Source organism: Corticium candelabrum, chromosome 9 (assembly GCF_963422355.1).
Source record: "Corticium candelabrum chromosome 9, ooCorCand1.1, whole genome shotgun sequence".
In the NCBI taxonomy this organism is placed as follows: Eukaryota; Metazoa; Porifera; class Homoscleromorpha; order Homosclerophorida; family Plakinidae; genus Corticium; species Corticium candelabrum.
The window spans coordinates 6,257,825-6,280,324 of record NC_085093.1 but is presented as its reverse complement, the minus strand read 5'-3'; the positions used below and the strand labels follow the sequence as shown (position 1 = coordinate 6,280,324).

At 41.5% G+C, this 22,500-nt stretch overlaps 4 protein-coding genes across 6 annotated transcripts in view; all 4 read left to right on the top strand.

The window, feature by feature from the left end:
• The window catches only part of LOC134184430 (ubiquitin carboxyl-terminal hydrolase 7-like), a 15,003-nt gene extending 9,991 nt beyond the window's left edge, over nt 1-5,012 (top strand). For 2 of the 3 annotated variants that reach the window (XM_062652118.1, XM_062652115.1), the window contains exons 17-40: nt 308-385; nt 441-583; nt 637-697; nt 1,707-1,777; nt 1,835-1,898; nt 1,954-2,052; nt 2,112-2,211; nt 2,268-2,360; nt 2,426-2,493; nt 2,722-2,816; nt 2,879-2,932; nt 2,998-3,097; nt 3,151-3,218; nt 3,439-3,553; nt 3,609-3,686; nt 3,751-3,819; nt 3,879-3,913; nt 3,991-4,081; nt 4,144-4,212; nt 4,271-4,318; nt 4,382-4,453; nt 4,513-4,561; nt 4,620-4,679; nt 4,780-5,012. In XM_062652118.1, coding sequence (XP_062508102.1) covers nt 308-385; nt 441-583; nt 637-697; nt 1,707-1,777; nt 1,835-1,898; nt 1,954-2,052; nt 2,112-2,211; nt 2,268-2,360; nt 2,426-2,493; nt 2,722-2,816; nt 2,879-2,932; nt 2,998-3,097; nt 3,151-3,218; nt 3,439-3,553; nt 3,609-3,686; nt 3,751-3,819; nt 3,879-3,913; nt 3,991-4,081; nt 4,144-4,212; nt 4,271-4,318; nt 4,382-4,453; nt 4,513-4,561; nt 4,620-4,679; nt 4,780-4,895 — 1,896 coding nt within the window. In that variant the 3' untranslated portion in view covers nt 4,896-5,012. The remainder of the gene's footprint in view (nt 1-307; nt 386-440; nt 584-636; nt 698-1,706; nt 1,778-1,834; nt 1,899-1,953; nt 2,053-2,111; nt 2,212-2,267; nt 2,361-2,425; nt 2,494-2,721; nt 2,817-2,878; nt 2,933-2,997; nt 3,098-3,150; nt 3,219-3,438; nt 3,554-3,608; nt 3,687-3,750; nt 3,820-3,878; nt 3,914-3,990; nt 4,082-4,143; nt 4,213-4,270; nt 4,319-4,381; nt 4,454-4,512; nt 4,562-4,619; nt 4,680-4,779) is intronic. The other variant, XM_062652117.1, reaches the window with a different exon arrangement.
• Nucleotides 5,013-5,317: 305 nt separating this feature from the next.
• On the top strand, nt 5,318-10,491 carry LOC134184276 (neurotrypsin-like). Its single transcript, XM_062651921.1, has 3 exons — nt 5,318-5,393; nt 9,961-10,051; nt 10,169-10,491. The coding sequence occupies exons 1-3, from the start codon at nt 5,342-5,344 to the stop codon at nt 10,446-10,448; spliced, it is 423 nt and encodes a 140-aa protein (XP_062507905.1). The 5' UTR covers nt 5,318-5,341; the 3' UTR covers nt 10,449-10,491.
• Nucleotides 10,492-10,504: 13 nt separating this feature from the next.
• On the top strand, nt 10,505-11,311 carry LOC134184275 (annexin A7-like). Its single transcript, XM_062651920.1, has one exon. The coding sequence runs from the start codon at nt 10,551-10,553 to the stop codon at nt 11,010-11,012; it is 462 nt and encodes a 153-aa protein (XP_062507904.1). The 5' UTR covers nt 10,505-10,550; the 3' UTR covers nt 11,013-11,311.
• A 5,373-nt stretch (nt 11,312-16,684) lies between these two features.
• Nucleotides 16,685-22,500, top strand: part of LOC134184732 (scavenger receptor cysteine-rich type 1 protein M130-like) — a 19,881-nt gene continuing 14,065 nt past the window's right edge. Inside the window, exons 1-2 of the mRNA XM_062652477.1 lie at nt 16,685-16,773; nt 20,873-20,954. Coding sequence (XP_062508461.1) covers nt 16,722-16,773; nt 20,873-20,954 — 134 coding nt within the window. The 5' untranslated portion in view covers nt 16,685-16,721. The remainder of the gene's footprint in view (nt 16,774-20,872; nt 20,955-22,500) is intronic.

The following is a 22,500-nucleotide window of genomic DNA, read 5'->3' as shown; positions in this document are numbered from 1 at the left end:
GCCCACTTTCATTGGCTTCTAATTGATTGATAAGTAGAATCAGTGGCAGCTCTAGACTAGAAAAGAGGTGGTGTATATACATGTAGTATATACAGCTTTGGTCTTCACACGTATTTACAGTTCATAATTTTTATGATTCGCCTACAATGATGGGGCTATAGCCCGGTTTAGCCCATGCCATGCTACACCTCTGCTTGCAGTTAGTCTATACCAGTAATAATTGGCATAGATTGTCTGACACACAAACGACAGTTTATTTTATATTTTTGGCGATGAAATTTAGTAATGATGTTGTTTGTTTATCTAGTGGCTCAAGTTTGATGATGACGTTGTTTCGTTGTGCAGCAATGATGATGCTGTGGAAAACAATTTTGGCGGCCCAGTGGTTTAGTGCGAGTCTTCCCAATTAATGCCATTTTGTCATACTTGTAATTTTCTAGAAGCCAGACCAGCTGCCAAGTCGAAGCTGCACCAATGCCTACATGTTGGTTTATATCAAGGACAGTTGTATGCAAGAAATTCTTGCTCGTGTGTCTGATTTGGATATACCGAGTAGCTTGAAAGAAAGATTTGCTAAAGAGAAGTATGCGAATGGTTCCATACTGGTTTGCAATTTACTATGTTTGGGCTTTGCAGGCATCAAGAAGAACAGAGAAGAAAGGAAAGGCGGGAAGCTCATCTTTATGTCAGCATTGAAGTAGGAAATATCTTGTTTAAGATAACTTTTATAGCTTAAGGGCCATTCGTATTTATCGACATATTATGACAAACTCTTTGTTTTTACCCATACCGCTACCCCAACCCGAAAACAAAACGGTTGATGCCTGCACATTTCAATCTGCGTGATGTCGCTTCTATAAAATCTTAAAGACGATCTGTATCTATATACAATGTTTATTCCTAATTGGCACAATATGTCAGTCGTCTGTCACTTTTCCACCATCTTCTCATAGTTATATTCCTGGGTCTTGTGTATATGGCAAGCCGAGCAACAGTGCCTGTTCTGCTGAGAAGACTCAGTTTTTACTGCTTTACCGGCCGCCATCTTGCAAATAAGACCCATACATGTGAAAGTCCCATCTGTGGTCAATTATTGAGCATTTCTCTAACCGGTCATTGTATACTTTATTGCTACTTCCGGAGAACTTGCAAAATACCTGTAAATTTGTCCGTAACCCCATTTTCACTTCCGGTTTAAAGAACGAATTGCCATTTACCCCACCCCGAAACGAAAGAGTTTTTGTTTTTTTTGTTTAAATACAGGCAGCTCCTTAGGTACATAGCGTTGTTGTACCATAATCATTTATAGAACTTAATGGGCATAGATTTTGTTAAAATTCATTAGTACTTTAATTTGGGCAACCTAAATATGCCAAAATATACCATAAAGCATGAAGGCATACAGGGTATGAGGGACACTGCAGCACATGCAATAAAAAGTAGATCACACTAGGAAAGTGCATATGATTCCGATTGATACAACCAAGCTTATTGCACAGATGTTGTCAGTTGCAGTAGTTTATATAGTTTAACACATCAGCATCAGTCAATACAGCAGCCAGTTTGCAGCAGTGACTCACAAAGAACACCATTGCACTGCACAGGGCAAATGGAATTTGTTTGTAATTATATTAGACATTGATGCATTATCCACGTATCTGGTCTATGTTGTTGCTGTTCATGTATATCATGCTGTTCTATGTCAGGTGTACACATCAGATTCTTTTCATGGTCACAGAGGACATGACCTTATTGACTTTTTATCAGCAAAACCTCTGTATGTCACTTTCTTTAAAACTCAATAGGTGATACGTGGATCCACTGCTTGTTGTAGATCATTTAGATTTCTTAAGACTATGGCAGCAGAAGAAGTCGAGAATGCAATTGCTGACAATATGGTATTAATTGCGCAATGCAACTGTAGGTTGTAGAGTCGAGACTTGTGTGTGATAGGGATATGGCTCTGGTCAGTTGCGAATGTGGCCTATTCAACAACGAGAGAACAATACATTGCGGCCAGCCTGTATTGTTTCTGAAGAAAGGAAAAATCCAGTTGGAGACTTGAGCTAATATTGTGTACAGAATGGACACGTTGATTGTGTTTAATGTAGATATCTGACTTTTCGGGTGGCAGTGGCAAGATTCGAATGTTTGTGGAAGTGCTGAAACCTGACACTGGTGCAGACCAGTTGCCCGAGTTTACTGTCAATGGTAAGGTCATTTGTGATCTCAAATTGTATGTAATTTATGTTATTTGTGTTGTGCAGATGATTGTATGCTATTTTTCAAATTTTATGATCCTCCCACGAAGACATTATCATATGTTACACATTTTCCAGTTCCTGTCAAGACAAAGTTTTGTCAGTATTACTCATATCTTGTTTACTTGGCTATTACCGATATTTCTGTTTATAATTGTTTGTAGCTGAACTAGTGCCAGTATTATCATCACACGTTGGTTTACCCATAAACACACCCTTGCAACTGTTTGAGGTGAGATATTTACTAACAAACAATTGGTAATTGGTAGTCACTGTGTGCATGATTGTGTGTGTGTGTGTGTGTGTGTGTGTGTGTGTGTGTGTGTGTGTGTGTGTGTATGTTTGTGTGTTTGTGCCTGCATGTGTGTGCATGTGTGCGTGGGCATGTGTGCATGGATACGTGTGTGTGTTTGCACGCGTGTGTACACAGTGTGTTTGAGTGGTTGTTCATTTGGATTAGGAGGTACAACCGGATTTAGTTGAGCCTATTGACCTCAGTAAAGAAATTCGCCAGGTTGAAGATCTACAAGATGGTGATATTGTGTGTTTCCAAAAGTACATTTGCATTATGGTTTGTACATCTGTATTGCCTGTCTACTGTTCTGTTTTTGGTGCAGGGTTGATGCTTCATATGCAAGTTTGCTGCTTCCTACAGTTGGAGATTATTTTAGGTATTAATGAGTTACATTGCATGCTTGGAGTATTGCATTGTAGAGCTCATGGCTATTGACTTTAGTGAACTTGCCAGTCTGGTTAGTGTTTGTTTTTATGATGTTCTGGATCAATCTGATCCTGGTCTTAAGTTGGAGTTGTCGTATCGGCTCAACTATGTTCAAGTGAGATTGCATACATTCTTCTTTGTCTACTATTGCTGATCATTGTGTTCTAGATTGCAAAGCATGTTGCCAGCCAGTTGGATGTGGATCCTCTTATGATACAGTTTTTTAAACCCCACCCGTAAGTGCCATGGTATTTGTACATTTCAATTGTGTCTGCTGTTTGGTAAATGGATTTTATGTACTCAATATGTTGGTGTTCGTTTGATGGAGTAAGCAATATAGATAGGTCATTGTTCTGTTTGCACAATTTGTTAAGTAGATTAATTGTGTACAAATAATGTGTGATGTTTGCTTGGAGCTTTGCAAATTTTATTTCAATTGTTGTATTATTTTGGCAGAACAAGACAAGGTGTTCCTGGGCAGTCGGTTAAATGTTCATTTGGTGGAACTCTTAAAGACCTTCTTATTATCACTACTCGGTGGAATATTCCTCGTGTTCTCTACTATCAAAGAGTTAGAAAAACTATGTTGTTTGATCTGTTTGTTTACTATGATTGCATTGTACCAGATACCAATGAGGATTGATGAGTATGAGACCAAGAAACAACTGCACTGCACTTTCTTTAGCTCCAACTTGAAAGAAATGGTCAGATGTCTCTTTCATTTGTGTTGTTTTTCGATTTTATTTTTATAGCGCATACTTGCATTAGACGGAGATAATAGTTTTTGTCAATGAAGATGGAACAGTTCAAGATGTGTTGATGGATGCTGAGAAACAGGTTATTTCTGCTTTACTTCTGTGGTGATGTTATGTATTGATGACATCGAGATTCTTTAGCTTGCTGCACAGGGTGGTGGATCAAGACGACTAAGGTTTATTTATAGATATTATATTCTCTTAGTGGTTTGTGAAATGGTTTGCACAACAATGCCAATACTTTTGTGCTTAGGCTACTCGACATAGTAAATTCAAAAATCTACAGCGTTTATCCACAAGATGCACATGTTGATACCATACCACAGAAAGTGTTACGACTCGAGGTAATAGTTATCATGATTGTCATGTTCGCTGCATTTCTTTGACTTCAGGTTGTGTCATTTAGGAAGTTCTTCCTGAAGATCTTGATCTTGATGATAATAAGCTTCTGGTGCCTGTAGCACACTTTCAGAAAGTACACTAGTATGACAATTTTGCTATATTTGTATTGATGAAAGGCATTATGTTGCCAGGAACCTATACAAACATTTGGTGTGCCCTTCTTTTTTGTTGTCAAAGAAGTAATGTGCATTGTTTACATTAATTGTGAATTTCTTCTCATAATGAAGTTGTGATCGTACTAGGGTGAGCTCGTCTCATCGTTGAGACATCGAATATGCAAGAAACTGGAAATAGGGGAAAAAGAGTTTGAAAAGGTGATACTTTATTGAAGGATTGATTGTGGCTTATAAGACCATACTGTTTGTTGTTGCAGTACAAACTAGCTCTAGTACACTCTGGTCGTGCTCATTTCTATCCTGAAAGTAAGTGATATAGTCAATACCAGTTTCATCTTGTTATTTGATCTCTATTTACTTGCAGGTGAAGATGTCACCATATCACTAGATGATTTTAGGCCCCCTCCTCGATCACACGTGGCAGGTTTGTCTGAAATTTCTCATGTAACGTTGTTTATTGTTGAAAATTTTAGATAGAATCTGACTTTTGATGTGACATTTTGCATACTTTATTTGATGTGCAGGGTTTGGAAATCATGCTCTTCATGCTGCAACGCCATGGCTTGGTCTTGAACATGTCAATCGAACACCTAAACGACAAAGAGTTTTCCTTGAGAAGGCAATTAAGATATTCAACTAAGCCTTCTTTTTCTATGGTTAGCCGGCTGTACATGACTGATACTATACAAAGTGAATTATGTGCTTAAATAGAAGTACAGTGTAGTTACTGTCGATCCTAACTTCTGCCTTCGTTGCAATTTCTTATGGTCAAGGTTCTTCTTAACCCTTGGCAGCATAGGGTGCAGTCTCATGTTGAAGTGGGGTAGGTGTATGATGAATGGTGGTGTCCGATGACGCAGTTCGCAGAGGAGGAGGATGTTTATCCTTCTAGCATACCCGTTTGAATCCTTTGAAAGTCACAGTCCGTACTGTGGACTTCGCTTAGTTCATTCACTCCTTGCATCTGGCAAGGTCCTTCCACGCGAGGATCGGAACGGGGCGTCATCATTCCTGTCTCCGGGAGAAAACATCACGTGATACCGCCCCATTGCTATCCTCGTGTGGAAGGACCACCAAAAAGCGAAGATGTCGTGGTGTTCCTTGTTTGCCGTAATCGTATTCTCGACATTCATAGTTGGTAAGTTGAGTGAAATGTGTGCTGTACTATGTAGGTAGTCTAATTAGGTAAATGAGCTGAGTTTGGTGGGCGCGCGTTCGATTGGGCTCTTCCGGGATTGAAGAGCACGCCTCTCTTCCAACTTCTTCCTGCGCCAACCAGTAGAGTTCGCTCATCCGACTAAAGCGGCAGAACTGTAGACTCGAGCCAGTCTCTCCCCGCCTTCGTCATTCCCCGGATTGTCAATCCTCTCCTCGAGTCCACGGCGAGGATTGACAATCCGGGGAATGACGAAGGCGGGGAGAGACTGGCTCGAGTCTACAGAACTGTAGAAGTTGGAAGAAAGGTAAGCACACCGAGCCCCTTCTTGAATTTCCCTGGTGACGTTCTGTAATCGTATACTATAATAACACCAACCCACGCTTCCGTCTGTCTGTCTGGATGGATGTGGACCATGTCTGTCTGTAACGCCCCGATCGACACGACGCCGATCTCGGATCGTCGTGAAACGCGGCGGCCCAGTCGAGTTTGGCCGTCCGAGACGAACGGTCTGCCTCCGACGGCCAGAAACGAGGCTTTGGCGTTCTGAAATGAGATGCGCCGGAGTTTGTTTTTCAATTAGTTAACTGAGCATGCGGATATGACGTGCAATCACCAGCCACTCATTAATGATCATTCTACACAACTGACAGAGTGCAAGATGCGCCCGCTGCGGTCGGCTCACCAGGCTGATTCTGCGTGTGTCCGTGTGTGATGGAAGGTACGTCTTTTTCACGGAAGAAGCGTGCAAAGCTAGATTGCTACCGCCCATAGGGCGGGGTAGGGGATGTGACGTGGCTTGCCAGCCTGTTAGACAAATTCTTCGCCAGCCACGCGCGCTGCAGTCGGCAGAAGACGCTGCATCACGTGTAGCGTAGGTAGTGGGATGCTATGAGACAGAACTCTGACTCAAATGAATAGAATGTGTGTGTGTGTGTGTGTGTGTGTGTGTGTGTGTGTGTGTGTGTGTGTGTGTGTGTGTGTGTGTTGTGTGTGTGTGTGTGTGTGTGTGTTGTGTGTGTGTGTGTGTGTGTGTGTGTGTGTGTGTGTGTGTGTGTGTAGGTTTTGTCTCTAGAGTAACACACGGACCCGCCCTACAGTGAGATTGTGAGACGAGGGCTACTCTATGTGCCAAATAATGGACAACTGGCGAAAGTTAACTTTTTCGTTTTCTTCGCTTATTGGTATCTACTATCTAGGTGTTAGCGCAATTTCTACTGCCCATAGGGCGGGTGAGGGCTAGTATTAGTTTAAATGCTGGACTGAAAGTTACAGACAACATCAGCTCAGCACCCAAGGGTACAGTTCCTAGCCAAATTTTTGTGCCCAACTTAGGGCGCATTTCTTTTGCCTCTTCTGCTCTTCTGGAATAGAAGTGTCAGAAGAGGTCGATTATGTGAAGTTGATCAGAAGATCCAAACCAAAGAAACAGTCAGAAGAGGATTCAGAAGAGCTGAGCAGGCGCTTCACTAGTTTGTGGCGTCTTTTAGTTGTAAAATTAATTGTCTAGATAAGGCTTTCACTAGAAGAAATCAAATTTCTACTCGAGGAGGCAATCTCTGCAACTGTTGCCTTTGTTTCTGGTGCCTTAAAGGAGATCCTTGGCAAACACACAGTAGCATCAGTCGTAGATGTAAAATTTGATCTTGCTATTGGTAGAAGACCACTTGGTTTCTAAAGCAAAGGAAGCAAGACAGCTTGTCACCTTCCATCGTCACGTAGGTTTATAAGTTTGGATCAAGCATGAAGGAGCTGAATTGGACAAGTTATGACTCAGCTCATCCATATCTATGTCTGAAAGTTGTGAGTGAGGCTTTGGAATTTTTTATGCACCACTTGAGGCTACTCAACACATCCAGTTCCAGGTGGGAAAGAGACACTAAATTAGCTGTTTTAGCCTCATTACAACATCATCCGTCTTGGAATTTTTATGCACCACTTGAGGCTACTCAACACAACACCATCCGTCTTGGAGTAGTGGGCGCGATTACAGGTACATTTTAGATCACGTGACCGGAAACAGAGGTGCCATTGTAAGGTAAAGAGTGGAGTCAAGATCACATCCACTATGAACATCATACATTTCTATGTCGCTCATGGCACAGCAGTCGTTTCTAAGGTAATGATACAACAAAAAGCAGCAACAGCAACAGCAACTGAATGGCCACCACGCAAGTAACAAATAGAAGTGCATTGACACTTTAGAACCAACCCAGCAAGTCTGTGTGAAATTGCACCTTCCTGTTGTCTTAACTACCTGTAACTAACACTCCTATATCAGTCAGTGTCTTCGCACAACACTGCACAGTGAGATTGCCTGCAACAGCAAGAGCAACAGCAACACCAATCGCCAACAACAACAACACTCTACTTCATTCATATGTTCTGCAGCCTTCATAGTTATTCTTTGTTTTTTTTGTGCAAACGATCAACCGCTGATTAACAACAACACTCTACTTCATATGTTCTGGAACCTTCATAGTTATTCTTTGGTTCCTTTGTGCAAACGATCAACCGTTGATTAACAAACTTTATTCCGTAGACTTTAAGACCAGGCACAATAATATGAGCATGGCTTGGGTAGACTGTACCAGAGGCCACACGGCTGGTTACTCCAATATCTTCAGCATAAGATCAGTTCAGTCTTGTGCAGGTTCTTGTCACATGACGTGATGAAAAGGTGATGATGCTGCATTTCTACTGGAGCTGTATTTCAGGAATGCTGATCATCTGAGAGGATTATTACACATGGTTAACATGAAGGTGACAGTCCTTTTCTGATGACACCAGATGAAGTTTGTGTCTCAACAAGTGTGCAGTGTGCAGCATCAGCTGCCTGCAATTGGGTTGAGTCTTCAAGTATTTGGGTGTGGACAAGAGTAACAGTCTATCTCAGGACTATGCAGGAGACACGTGTCGAGAGTACTTTGTAGAGTGAAGATGGTTTTCCAGACCGAGTTGTGTAGTTAGAACAGGATTCTGGTCATCAATGGGTTTTCACTACCTGTTCTTACTTGCCGTTTGGGGGATCATTCATTGGAGGACCACGGACGTACAGCAGCTTGATCAGTGAATCAGGAAACTCCTCTTTGTACATCACATGTCCACCATTCTGCAGCAGATGTTGACCCACTGTATGCTAGGTGCAGTGAGGCTGGTTGAGCATTACAACAGATTGAGTTGACTTATCAGTCTGCAGTGTGAGACTGGACTGTGGCAATTCTGATCCCTTTATGCAGATGGTACAGGAGTGTGATTGTATGAGGTCCTCTGAGACGCATGACCTGTCAGTTTACTGCACAGTTGCATAGGACACTTGCTAGGGACCACGAGATGCAGAACCTGTACATTAGTAGGACCATCACATGTGACCATATCTACAAGCCAGCGCCCTCAGGTAGATGGGAAACATTTTTGCATGTGCAGCAGTTCATTTTGTGGTGCAATCCTAGATCAGGAAGTCATGCATGGTCAGTATTGCTGTCTCACTGCAAAACCACCTGCGGACTTGAAAGAGCAATAGATGGCTGAAGTCATTGGACGTTCCTTCGTCGGTCGAGGAACTGTTTGTTGCTGCTCAAGAACCCATGCCAGTAATTTGGAGTTTTTACTGTAGCGAAACATTCTGCAGTGGTTTGAGTCTCACTTCCCACTAGTGCAATGCAGACCTGGAGATAGTTGACCACACTGTGGCGGGCTGTAGTGCCTTGGCACTGACAGAGTACACTAATTGACACAATCAAGTGGTCTCCACCATTCCCTGGGATGTTTGTTGTCATCTGATTTTGGTGGAGACCAGATGGTACCAGCATCATTTTGATAGGCTTGTGGATACAGATGACATTACTGTGCTGTGTGATACAGCTATTTCTATTTCTAATAAGATCTGTGCCAATCGTTGTGACATCTGCTTCAGACAATACGAAGACAAATTTGTCTTCTTATTGATATCAGCTGTCGTGCTGACGGAAACATTTCTTGGAAACAGGCTGAGAAGTGGACCAAATACAGCGACTTGCAGGTGGAAATCAGTCCATGTGGCAGGGTCGGACACTGGTTGTTCCAGTAGTGTTGGAAGCATTGGGCACAGTCGACGCAGGTATAACACAGTAGCTGCACATCATTTCTGGTTATCACTATATTAATCAAACGTCTAGGATCATGTATTTATTGTATTTTGCTTTGCAAGTTTGGAATGGGGCACAGTGTACAACCATGGCTTCGATATCACGGAAGCTAATGTCGTATGCCGTCAGTTGGGATACTCCGGTGCTTTGTCTGTTTACACTGGCACTCGTTTGGGTCAAGGGACAGGACAAATTTGGATAGACAACGTTCGCTTTAGCGGTACAGAGTCATCACTAGGTGACTGCTTATTTGATGGTTGGGGCGTCACAGATTGCCTTCACTCTGAGGACGTAGGAGTTATGTGCTGTAAGTCTAGCAAGAAATGTGTTGTTGCTATCGAGCTACTGCATTCGCACGTGGACGGTCAAACATAGAGCGATGCGATCGTTGAAAGGATTTCTAACATATTCTTGTCTTTTAGCTCTATCTGCTCCTATTGAATATGCATACGGAGATATACGTCTGGTTGACGGGCCTTCGTCTAGAGAAGGACGTTTGGAACTATTTGACGGGTATCATGCAATGATGACAGCATAATGTTTTGCCGTTTATTATATTTGTTAAACTATTTTATTATATTTTATTATTTTATTTGGTTTTATATAGTTATCTAAATTTACGGTTTGTAGCACACAATGGGGTACAGTTTGTGATGATGGTTTCTCGGACTCGGAAGCTCAAGTCGTGTGCCGCCAACTGGGTTACTGGTATTCCTCTGCTGTCGCGGAAGTCCGCCGGAACGCGTACTACGGATATGCAAGTGGCCGCATTGTTCTCGACAAAGTTGATTGTGAGGGCGACGAGATTCGACTATTGTATTGCGATCACAGCCGTTTGGGACAATCAGACTGCTCTCACTCCAAAGACGTCGGCGTTAAGTGCAGTAATAATACATTCCCTACGATCTAGATGGTTGTCGTCCATGAAATTGAACGGTTGTTTTGTTCTTAGGTGATTACAGTAAGATATTTCATTATCGACGATTTAGTTTGACTCATATCTTATGGTCGTATGTATTCTGTTTCTATGGCAGGTTTGGTTGCGATTCTTGCCATCGCTTTGACTGTTTCTGTTGTTGGTATTAGTATTGTTATCGTCGTGGTTGCTGTCTTGTGTCAACGGTGTAGGGCAAGGAGGAGAACTGCACCTATTACAATGAGGGATACTGGTGGTGTTCAGCAACCAGGAGTTGTAGTTGCTTGGCAACGCGGACAGACTGCGGGGCCTCATCCTTCGTTCCAGTCACATCCCCCATCTCAGTCTTATCCTCCACCTCATTGTTATCCCCCTCAGCAACCTTATCCACCACCTCAGGTTTTTAAACCGCCTAATGAAGCAGCAGACCGACCACCTTTGTACGAGATGGTGATAGAGCAGGAACATGGTCATCCTACACAAGTTGATGCACATCGTCCTCCTCAACTGCATGGGTATGGTCCAGCGGCAGGAGGCGGATATCCGTCTCAAGGCTGACACTGAAAACTGAATTTTAGCCGCTGTTGTTTGTTGAGTAGCGTCTGGATTGGAGTATGTGAAGAAGGCTACTTGATTTTGTGCTATAAACTAGATGGTGTTGTCTTGTGCTTGATATAAGATATATGTATATATTTAGAATTAGTGACGTGCTGTTTGTATTAACTTTTCATCTACGCACATCTATTTGTTTCTTGACTTGTTGTCTTGGACGTCTGTGCTTCCAGATCAGTATTTCATTGGTAGTTCTTTATGTCTGTTCTTTAATTGATGTACAATATTGCAATTCATTGATTCCAAGCTCAATGTTAGAAGCAAATTCTATGGATGCAATCTGTTCACACTTTTCCTAATTAGAATTCATTAAGTAATTTGTTAATAATAAGCATTTTTCTTTCATAGTTCAGCGGTTGCTGAAGTTTAACTCAATTAATAGTGACCTTGTCTGGCGTACAACATGTTGCAGTTATCTCTAATTGACGGAATCGCTCTTCTACACGATAACGCGTCTTCCAGAAATCGAGGTGTGATTGATCACTTTCTGCATTTGCCAATTGAAAATTTAGAGAGAAATTGCAGTGCATCAGTTGTCACACCTGCTTTCATCCTAGTACAGCATCTTCACCAGATGCTTCCTTGGTTCACGGCAGCAGCAGCAAATAAAATAGCTTTTGTTGATTTTCTGTTTAGGAAATGACATGCATCTGCCAAAATATGCACGCCTCCTTGATAGTAAGTGCGTATCTGTGGGTCACTGCAGCAACTGCTCAAAGTTTACTACAAATCGATGGTCTAGCTGTCACTGCCCAATTGATTCCAGCACTGTCATGCAGCGAAGAAGAAGCATAACACCCGAATATTTTTACACGCCACCATGCATCAACACACAGGAGCATCTCACATAAATATTGTCATCTGTTCACCAGATAGTGATTTCTTAATGACGAGCTGCTCGGGCGCACAGCAGATCCCGGCACAGATTTTAAGGCAGACAGAGTCAAGAAATCAAATTCGTCTCATCAGCATGACAAATATTGCTTGGTCGCTATATAGCCAAAGAAGACGTGTGTACAGCACTTCCCGGTTGCATAGCTTTACTGGATGCGACAGCGAACAGCATCGGTACTAGTGATACTGACTATATTTAGTTGGAAGTTGTAGCGGGACTGCTAGATAACACAGATCAGGGTAATCTCTTACTAGACCTTCTCGCGCCTTCGTGCCCGGTTCTCGTATAACACGACAACGCCGGAACCGGGCACGACGACACGAGAGGGTCTGGTACGAGGCTAGATCAAAGAGACCATATAGATATCTTCGCATGCGTAGATATCATCTATTTGAGCTTAAATACATTTGATTTCTGCTTTAAGAAAGCTTGTCAACCATACCCAAGTTTCTGATAGCAAATCCGACCTAAATTTATAATTTTACATATCGGTTACTACGGCAACACTTTTAATTTAAGAAAACGATGTTTTAGTCAACTTTGGACACTCTGATTCTAATAAAATTATCATTTTCGTAATCACCACAAAAAATTACATAGGATAGGCTAGAAAGAAAGTAGTTTGCCATGGGTCCACGAAAAAGTCACAATTCTGGACTTGGCCCTCGGACTATTATAACTAGATATACGAACAACTGTTAGAGGAGCTTTCAGAATTTACGTAAGATATGCTTTGATAAACTAAATACACTGTTTTCTAAAACATTTAGGTAAATATATATATATATATATATATATATATATATATATATATATATATATATATATATATATATATATATATATATATATATACTATATAGCCAAATATATATTTTAATACAACCAATCTACGATACAGGCAAATCCCATAAACTAAAATTACTGTCATTATTGTCTAACAACAATCTACCTAGAATCATGTGTGCATTATACGACCACAACTTAACTGACAATTGCTGCAACAAATTATTTAAAGACTGACTAAAAGGAATAGAACTATCAGAAACAGTTTTAGATGCTATAGTCTTTAATGTATTCAAGCTGACATCCGACCATGTCCCAAATGATTCAACTGTAAGTGGAAAGAAGAGAGCACCAGATGAAACAATAGGGTGTCGTACTTCATACACTTTGAAATTTCTCCTTATACGGCCGCAAAACCGCCGTTGCTTGCTGAATGCGACACAAATCTTTGCAGGAACGAATTACACACGGTTACATCAAAATAAGCCGGACGGCCAAACAAAAGTTGGGATGATAGACATCGCCAGGTCGACTATAGTTCTCTGAAGATCTTTGTTCGCGTCGGGTTCCTTTATCGTGTGAAAATGACATCTCTCTAAGCATCAGGACGTCTAGAACGTAAAGAAATCTTTCGGCAACCAAGAAGATAATCACCAAACTTATCCAACACTTGGCCACAAATGCAACGGACAGCATTTGGAGGTGAAGAAAACAGTGGAAGACCGAGACAAAGGTAAACAGCAATCGTGAATTCATGACTACTCATGGCAAGCCCGAGATTGGGGTTGGGAATGGCTGTAAGCCATGCTTCGGCATGAGGCTCAGAAATAGTGTTCAACCTGGCTTTGTCTCTAATAGAACAAGACTCCTTCAATAGATCAAAATCCCATTTGTCCACTTGACTCTGAAGAGAATGTTGAGATGCAGCGTTTATGTCAGTGTCTATCTGAACATTTTCATAAGTAGTAAAGAACGTTTCTTTAGACTGCGATTCACCATTCACTTTGAGAGATGAAATTTCGTCAATTGAGGAAACGCCAAGGAAACGACATACCAACTTTCGAGTGGAATTACAACTCCCAATGAAAGCTAAGTACGAGGCTTTATTAGCTAATCGTAAACCAAGACCACCATATTTTATTGGCAATGATGCTTGCTTCCAAGCAACATCTGACAAAGAAGAATGAGATAGGACTTCAAAGGCACGACGAAGGTGTTGATCAAACAATGACAATTGACGAAGCGCTTTCCCTGGTGGCACAGTACGAAGGAGATAATTAATTTTGGGAAGAGATAAGCAACTTCGAAGGAGTTGAAAATTCAATATGAGGATTATCAATATCTATGAGATGACGTTGTGCATTGATCAATTTTGAAATGCGTTTTTGGAAAGCTGATTCAAAAATTCCTCGTTTTCATAAATGGGAGATCCCAGTAATTCTTTTCCTTCTTGTTCTGCCACACGTTGAACTTCAGGTGGAAACTCTGAAAATGTTTGATCTTTAGTGGGCCAGAAAACTTTACATTTTTTAAGTTCAAGCAAAGACCATATTTTGGACCCTTGGATAGCAGAGAATGCAACAGAGAGACAGCTGAACTTCTTTCACCAATAAGAGTTCTATCGTCTAAATACCACAGTTGTAAACAAATAGCATCCACTTCTTTGGCGAGATCATCCAAAACGTCCGACAAGACCAAACTGAACAGCAGAGGATCTAGGGGATCCCCTTGTTGAACTCATGCCCTAGAAAGAAGACAGCGCTTACCAAAACGAAGTTCTCCTGCACATTGGTAAGACCAGACAGCCCATGAAAACAAATCAGGTAGGTCCTTATGTAGTCGATGAAGAAAAGCATTCCTATTACATTCGTTAAAAGCATTCGTTATGTCAACCTTCAAGCAACAAAGATTTTCTTCTGCAGAATGAGTATCAATGAAGGATTTGACTGTATGTACAGCAACTTCTAGTCCTCTCCTAATCCCCACTCCGACTTGGCCACAAGGCAACAAGAGCTCTTCAAGAGGAGGTCTAACAGATAGATAGGCAACATAATCGACTTGCAAGACGCCTAATTGTTTCATCAACTGCAATGGGTCTAAACCCACCAGACTTCTTTTCAAGGCAGTGAGAGGTGCACCACAAAGCCAAGGAGCAATGGTAGTGGGCAGTTTTCCTGCTATAAGATTGTTAACGAAAAATGTAAGGCTATCCCGACATGATTGACCTGATGGGGCTATTGTGCCACAAATAGCATCCAACAAGTGTTGTGTACGAAGCTGGACTCTCTAGGGAAAGCTTTAAGACATCCCAAAACCTTTTACTTTCAATCGCGAAAGGTGAAGGCATCTCCATATGCCCATACATACATACATATATATATATATATATATATATATATATATATATATATATATATATATATATATATATATATATATATATATATATGAGACCTAAGAATTCTGGAGAACGTAAGATATACCGAATTTCTCCAAATAATTTCTTTCTGGTTAAACTTCCTGCTCAAATAATTTGCTACCATACGGATTGCATGATGATATGAGGATCTAACGTTGGGATTGCATGTTGAGATCGCATGTTAGGATCGCATGTTCAGATCGCATGTTGGGATAGCATGTTGAGATCGCATATTGGGATCGCACGTTGAGATTCGCAAGTTAGAATCGCATATTGAGATCGCATGTTGAGATCACATGTTGGAATCGCATGTTGAGATCGCATGTTGAGATCGCATGTTGAGATAGCATTTTCAGATCGCATGTTAGGATGAGATGTTGAGGTCGCAATTGGGATCGCATGTTGGGATCGCACATTGGGATCGTGTGTTGAGATCGCATGTTGAGATTGATTGCATGCTGTCGACTCGCACTGCATGTCAATAACGCATGGCTAACTGGTCGTATCGCACAAAATAATCGCATCTCACACCTTGTTAGAATATTGCCCGTGACGGCGTTCCATAGTCCTAGACACTGATGTATTATCCACACATCTGCTCTATGTTGCTGCTTTTCTTCTAGCTTCATGCTTTTCTGTGTCAGATGTACACATCGGATTCTGTTTTCATGGTCACAGAGAACATGATCTAGTTGACGTTTCTTCTGCGGAACCTTTGTATGTACAATCTTTGCTATATTCTAGCGCAAAGCAACGTGAACATACATCTAAAAAGTATGAAAAACATTTTACAAAAACTAGAAAGATGCAGAGTTGCCGTACAAAAAAGAATACCCTACATGGTCTTGTTTCTATTCTTTTTCGTACGGCAACCCTACGTCTTTCTCATTGTTTCAAAATGTTTTCCATACTTTATTTGCATCCTTTATGAACTTCTTTAATCAAGAAAGTAAAAAATATATTGAAAGCACTGGATAATTGTTACCTCATATCAATATACTTAGAGTCAGTGTCTGCAGGAGCCTACAAGTATATGCTCTTGGTGTCCGGAGGGGCCTGGCAAATTTGTTATGGGGTCACTCCTTAGAGCAGGAGCTAGCACATTGCTAATGTACATGAAAGTCAAGCATTCATTAATTGTGATCTAATAGCAACACAATCGCAACATTCTAAAATTACACACGTACACCCTGATTCGAACTGGGCGTTGACTACTCACGCTACAGAAGGTGGTATCCGATGACCAGTAAGGCAGAGCAAATAAATGTTAATTAATTAATTATTTATTATCGTGCTATAGTTAAGGAAAGTTACATAAAACGTAGCTTAGTTAGTACATTGCTGAGTCTGCGGGCTTCAGCAAAGTTCAGTCTTACTTCGTTTACTTTCAAGTACGGTTGTCCAATGATAGGCGGTGTCCGGTAACAGGAGCAGTTTTCTTTAGTGCGACCTTTAATATCCGGGTACAAGAGTAGCCTCGCGTACGCGCGTAGCCAGACCATTTACGTCCACATTATTGCGCGGGAAGGGTCTGGCTAGGCGAGACTAGGCAAAGATGTCGTGGTGTTCCTTGTTTGCCGTACTGATATTCTCGACATTCATAGCTGGTAAGATGAGTGAAATGTTTCTGGTATCAGTACTGTACTATGTACGTGATCTAATTAGCTAAATGAAACTGAGTTAGTTAGTTAATTGATGGCAGTCTGGCTCCGCAACGTTCATGGAACGTTGCTGTATTTAATAGTTAACCGCGCTGGACTGGAATTCACAGACGATGTCAGTTTGGCACCCGACGGTAGGCCTACAGACGAAGTCTAGGAATTCCTAGCTGGATTAAGTACACTGTAGGGTAGGGGAGCCTAATTGGGAACGCCTACTTTCATTTGCGCCTTCTCCAGCAGGTTTCACTTGAAAGCCGTACAGCTGTGCACTGAGTAGCGCATGAACTTGAAGCTTAGTTTTTAGGCTAAACAAGAACTGAAAACTGCAGACTAGAAAATTTCCATTGTCTAGGTAGAGCTTCTAGAAGTACTCGCGTTGAGATATTGATATCTGCGCAAAGTGTCCTAATTGGGAACGGCAGACTTCTTGACGATCGTGCAGCGGTGGAGTAAGCCAGCGCTACAACATTGCAAAGCATCAATTCTGTATTGTACTGATTGATCGTTAGCTCTCTTTGTCTTTGTACTGTGAGCGTAGGCTCCAATTTCCTCTAGGGGCTGGATTGGCATGTGATAGAGAGAGAAATGGAGAATCAAGACTCTGAAGGGCCTAACATGATGGTATTTGTATTGATATTCAAGTACAAGTTGCGAAACGTCGCAAACGGACTAGTTGGAAGGAACTGTGGCTATGAATTGTTGAAGGTATTCCCACATGCTCCTGGAATTCACCTAGACACTGGCGTGAACAAAAACTAACAGCTTTACTATCATCCAACATTGCAGTAACAAAACTCGCTACACTACTATTATCATGTGGAACCGCTGCTACAACATGCTGTCTTGTAATCTACTTGCTAAATTCAATGACTACATTCTGGACGCATCCATAACTGTTCAAGGTCTGGGTACGTTGACAAGTTTGCACAATGGCAATGGTACCACCTCCAGCACTTGTCGCAGCCAATCCAATTTTTCTGCTCCTGTTTGGTGTCCTTGTCATAGTGTGCACCACAGCCTTGACATGTGCTCTCAGACTGATCAATGTGAGGACTTTTTGCTACTGTTTTCTTTACTTGTTGTTTAGACTTAGACTTAGCCTTTGACTTTTGCATTTCTCGCTGCTTTAGTCTTTCAATAGCTGCTTCGCTTGTTAGCGCTTCACCATAGTAGCCTGGTTGTAATCTACTTCCTTTCACATTAGCATTTGTCTCTTGAATTGTTTGGAAGTGTTTCTTAAAAATTCTTGTGACACGTTCTGTTACAGGAGTAGCTGACAAGGGTTGTTCTATAGATGTACCTGAATAGGCTTCCGATGGCTTTAGCTTATCTTCTCTAATTATGCTTCTGTTAAGGGGGTGGATGCCAGTGGCATGAAATCCACTTACTAAGTGCTCAGGAAAAAAGCTCTCTTTCCACAGCTGACTCAACAAGGATGGAAAACTACGTTTAGAGACCACAGCCTCAAACTTTTCACTTTTGAATTCTTTCAAAAGTCGTGCCCACACATGCTTTACAGATTTGAAAACAGAGACATCTAGTGGTTGAAGGATGTGTGTTGTATTGGGTGGTAGACAAATGATGATAGTATTCTGTTTTGTAGCTTCTGTTACTAGCTCTAACGTGACATGAGAGCCATGGCCATCAAGAAGTAAAACAACAGGAGCTGTCAGTCGAAGAAGCTTTGTTGCTGGTAAAAACATCTGAATGAATCATTCAGAGAACTGAGTGCTTTCCATCCATCCTGAGTTGCTGACACTGAACATGCAACCGTGGGGACCACCTTCCATCCAGCTAGGATTTGTAGTCTTGGCCTTACAGACAACATATGGCAAGACGCGTTCTTCTATCGCAGATCCACAAGCAAGAACTGTGATGTTATCACGGCCAGAACCCGTGCCAATCTCATAGACATCTTTTTGGTCTTTTCGTACTATTACTTTTTTGATGTAACAGATGTACATAGTCCAGTCTCATCACAGTTCCACAGACGTCTCCCCATTTCACTGTATGGTAGAGTCAGGAGACCCTTCTCTTGCAAGATCTTTTCTAGATTGGAAAAGAATTTATCCACTACTTCAGTCGATCCTGCTTTTGCACGCTGGATGGTCAAGTGCTCTGGTTTTCGCTCACTCAAACTTGGCCATCTTGTGAAAAAATTCTTCCACCATTTCTTGCCTGGGAAGCCACTAGGAAATGGATTCTGCATGCCAGAGTCATCGAAGAATTTTTTGATGACACTGCCAACCATGTCACGAGTTGGTGGATGGCCAAAACTTCCAAGGCTTGTAATGCATCGAGCAATAACCTTCTCTTCTAGAGGAGTGAGGGCAGTAGGACGTCCAACGCTGGTGTACTTGACTCTCTGGTGTTTGTGTTTGAATAGGGTGGTGGCGGCACAACCAGCTCTTGCTGATGCTGGTCGGTATGACAATCCCTGTACTTCTACATACTCTATTGCTTGCTTTATCGTGTCTGGCGCATACGCTCTAACAGAATTGCGCTCTCCAGCCATTTGAACTGCTAATGACTAGCCGACGTATAGCAAACTCCATCTACAGGGCGTGCTTTCGTTGTCCTTGTGGGAACTCTAGTAAATAGGTTTGCAGGTTGCGAGATTTGACTACTCAATGTAGAGGAACGTTTGCCGCTACTTCAAAACAGGACGAAAGACCTCTTGCACACTTGCCTTAGACCGTCTAGGGTCCTATGCGCTTGGAGTATAGATCTATTGGTAGGAGGTGCAACTAATAGATAAGTTACGCTACTGTATGAGCTGTAGTCATAAATTATTGTATGTATGGACGTTTGCAAAGCTGAACTACACGTCGGACAATCATTTACACAAGAGGATGTCATTCTAGGACGGAATTGACCACATTCACTCACATGGATATGCCGTTTCTGTAAGAAATTATAATTGATTTGCCACAATTATGTAAAAGTAAGACCCTTTCCTGCAACCCTTTCACGTCAAGCCCAATTGGTGACAGTCATTTCTCTTCCTTTCACACAGCAGACCTACTCTAGGCACGCGCTAGATAAGATTGTAGTAGGGAAGACCAAAAGTTTCCAATGCCTGGAAAAATTCTGATGACACAGAAGATATTAGACTACTGGATCACAGTCTTATAATTCTCTTGGAAGGCTTAGTCAACGAGAAACGAACTGTTCCCAATTAGGACACGCCTCGTAGATATCAGTAATGTGAACCTCCCACTCGTTAGCAGCTCTTGTGTCAACACGGTAGATCGCTAGCGTGCCAGCTGCTTAGAGGGTGTAGAGTGAAGATCAAGCTTCAACGCTATGGTTCGTTAGGTGCAGTGAGATTCGTTTTTCAGTAAAGAACTTGAGACACAGGCGGAAGTACGTGTAGGCGTTCCCAATTAGCCCCCCTTACCCTACTCTGACAGATATATCTAGGGTCTCAAAGAAGCAGATTTGGAAGACCTGTTTATAATATTAGACAGCAACCATTGTTCTTTGGAGAGTGCGTCATTCTCCGAATGATGTGGTCTCAAACTTTCTCACTCAACCAGAAATCCAAGAGCTAATTAATCCGTGTTTGGAATCCTTACCAGGCAAGAGAAACATCACGTCCATGTCATACACTGTAACATTTTGTAAGCATTGGGCATAGTGCACGCAGGTATTACACAGTGGCTGGACATTAGGTGAGGTCATCACAACCTGCAGCACTTATTTTCTTACAGCAAACAGTGCTTCTTGGATTTAGCCTGATCCTGTGTAAAGTCATGTCTTCTGTCTGGACAGCCATGATGGTCTAAGCATCTAATCATCCTGGGGCAGGTTTTGCTTTCTGTGTTTACAAGATTGAGATCTCATAAACCAGACTTATCTGGTTCAGCACAACACAGTAATTTAAAAAATGGCTATTCCAATAATAGTAGTGTTTATTTCAAAACAATGATGATGCATGAGTTTAAGCTAAACAATTATGATATGTAGTTTTGAGATAAAAAGCCAAATTGCTAGAAGTTTGCATTTATTGATCTTGTGGTTACTACAGATTTTCTTATTTTAGTGTCTCTTCAGCAATCCACAGGCAGTATTCGTCTCCGCGGAGGCAGCCTATCCTACCAGGGAAGAGTAGAAGTATACTACAAGTAATATTTGTTTACCATTGCACTGAGATTGAATGTTTTCATTTAGTGTGATTTTGCTTTTGTGCATAAAAAGATATATGCAGCTTTACAGAGTAATACAGACTCACGTGTTTGTGTTTGTGTATGTGCGTGCGTGCGTGTGTGGGTGTGCATCTCAGATTCTCTCCCTTTCTCCCTCTCTCCCTGTCTTACTCTCTCTCTTTCTCTTTATTATGATTATTGGAAATATTTTTCAACACATACATAGAGCTCAGTAAAACAGATAAGTGTAACACTACTGTAAATGTAAATGTCAAAGTAAAAGTCTAGCTAGCTCTAACATTACTCACAAACGCAAACAAGGATAACTCTTAACTAAAACTTACAACACCAACACAGACATTATAACACTCTAGGTAAAGTCTAGTCCAAAACACCTAATTAATTCAGTGTGTTCTTCATTGGGCTCATATGGTTGTTTCCCAATAATAGAAGATATCTTCTGGTTTATGATGGCTCAGTTCTGTCTTTGTAAAGTTAGACTCAGGCGACGCCTCCAGGAATTAACAAACTGGCTGGATGACATTCCAGGTGTAAGAGCAGCTACTTTTGAGGCATCAGAAAGAATTGATTCTGCATCGTTACCCCGTTGTCCCAAAACTTCAATGGCAAATGGTCGAAAGAGATAACCTAAATCGGTGGATTTTGTAAGTACTTATTATTTTTGGCTCGCTCTCTTTCTGCTGCTGCTGAACCCGCGATGCAAGAACTCTTTGTAATATATTTCATAGCACATGAATGGGCTATTGTCATGTCCAACAATAGCTTTTTCCATTGACATAATCGTAGACTGCTAAATCAGGTCTCTGTTTTCCTTCGAATTGATTTGTCAATTCCTTTCGGCATCGAAATCCAACTGCAGACATCATTTGAAATACGTTGTCGGTAATTCTATCATGTCGGTGAATGACTCCTCCTCCTCATTTGCAGGTTAAAAGACGATAGCCAAAATCATCTATTGATTGATTGAATTGTGGAACACATCTGTGTAGAGCTCTTAGGGCTGGTAAAGCAGCACCAAGTCGCAAAAGTGATGCAGTGCAAAAACCTGCATTATTTATAGTATAAGCCTGCGAACTTGAAATAGCGTCTAGCCAGCATCCAGCTATTGAGCATCCACAGCTAATAATTCTTGCTTTGTCGTTGGAATTAGAACATTTGTCTAAAAAGTTCTTAAACGCCTGGTTCTTGATTTTACATGACAATTTAGACTGTATTTTTTTGGAAGATCTGCCTAGTTTTGTAAGGAATCAATGATCTGTTTAGTGGACTCACACGTCTGATGAACTCAAGTAGAGCGTTCTTCAAATGTCAATGTGTGTTCTGATCATGACTGCTACAGTCATGTTGTTGTAGAATTTGGTCATGTAATTCAGCTAATCGTGATTGTCTTTGGGGAAGATAAAAAGACTGCTTACCCAAGCTCCCAAGTAGGCAGGAGCAGCCATAGAAGAAGGTTGAGTCAGTCTAAAACCACCCTGTCCAAATCGAAGTGAGGGCTGTTGTT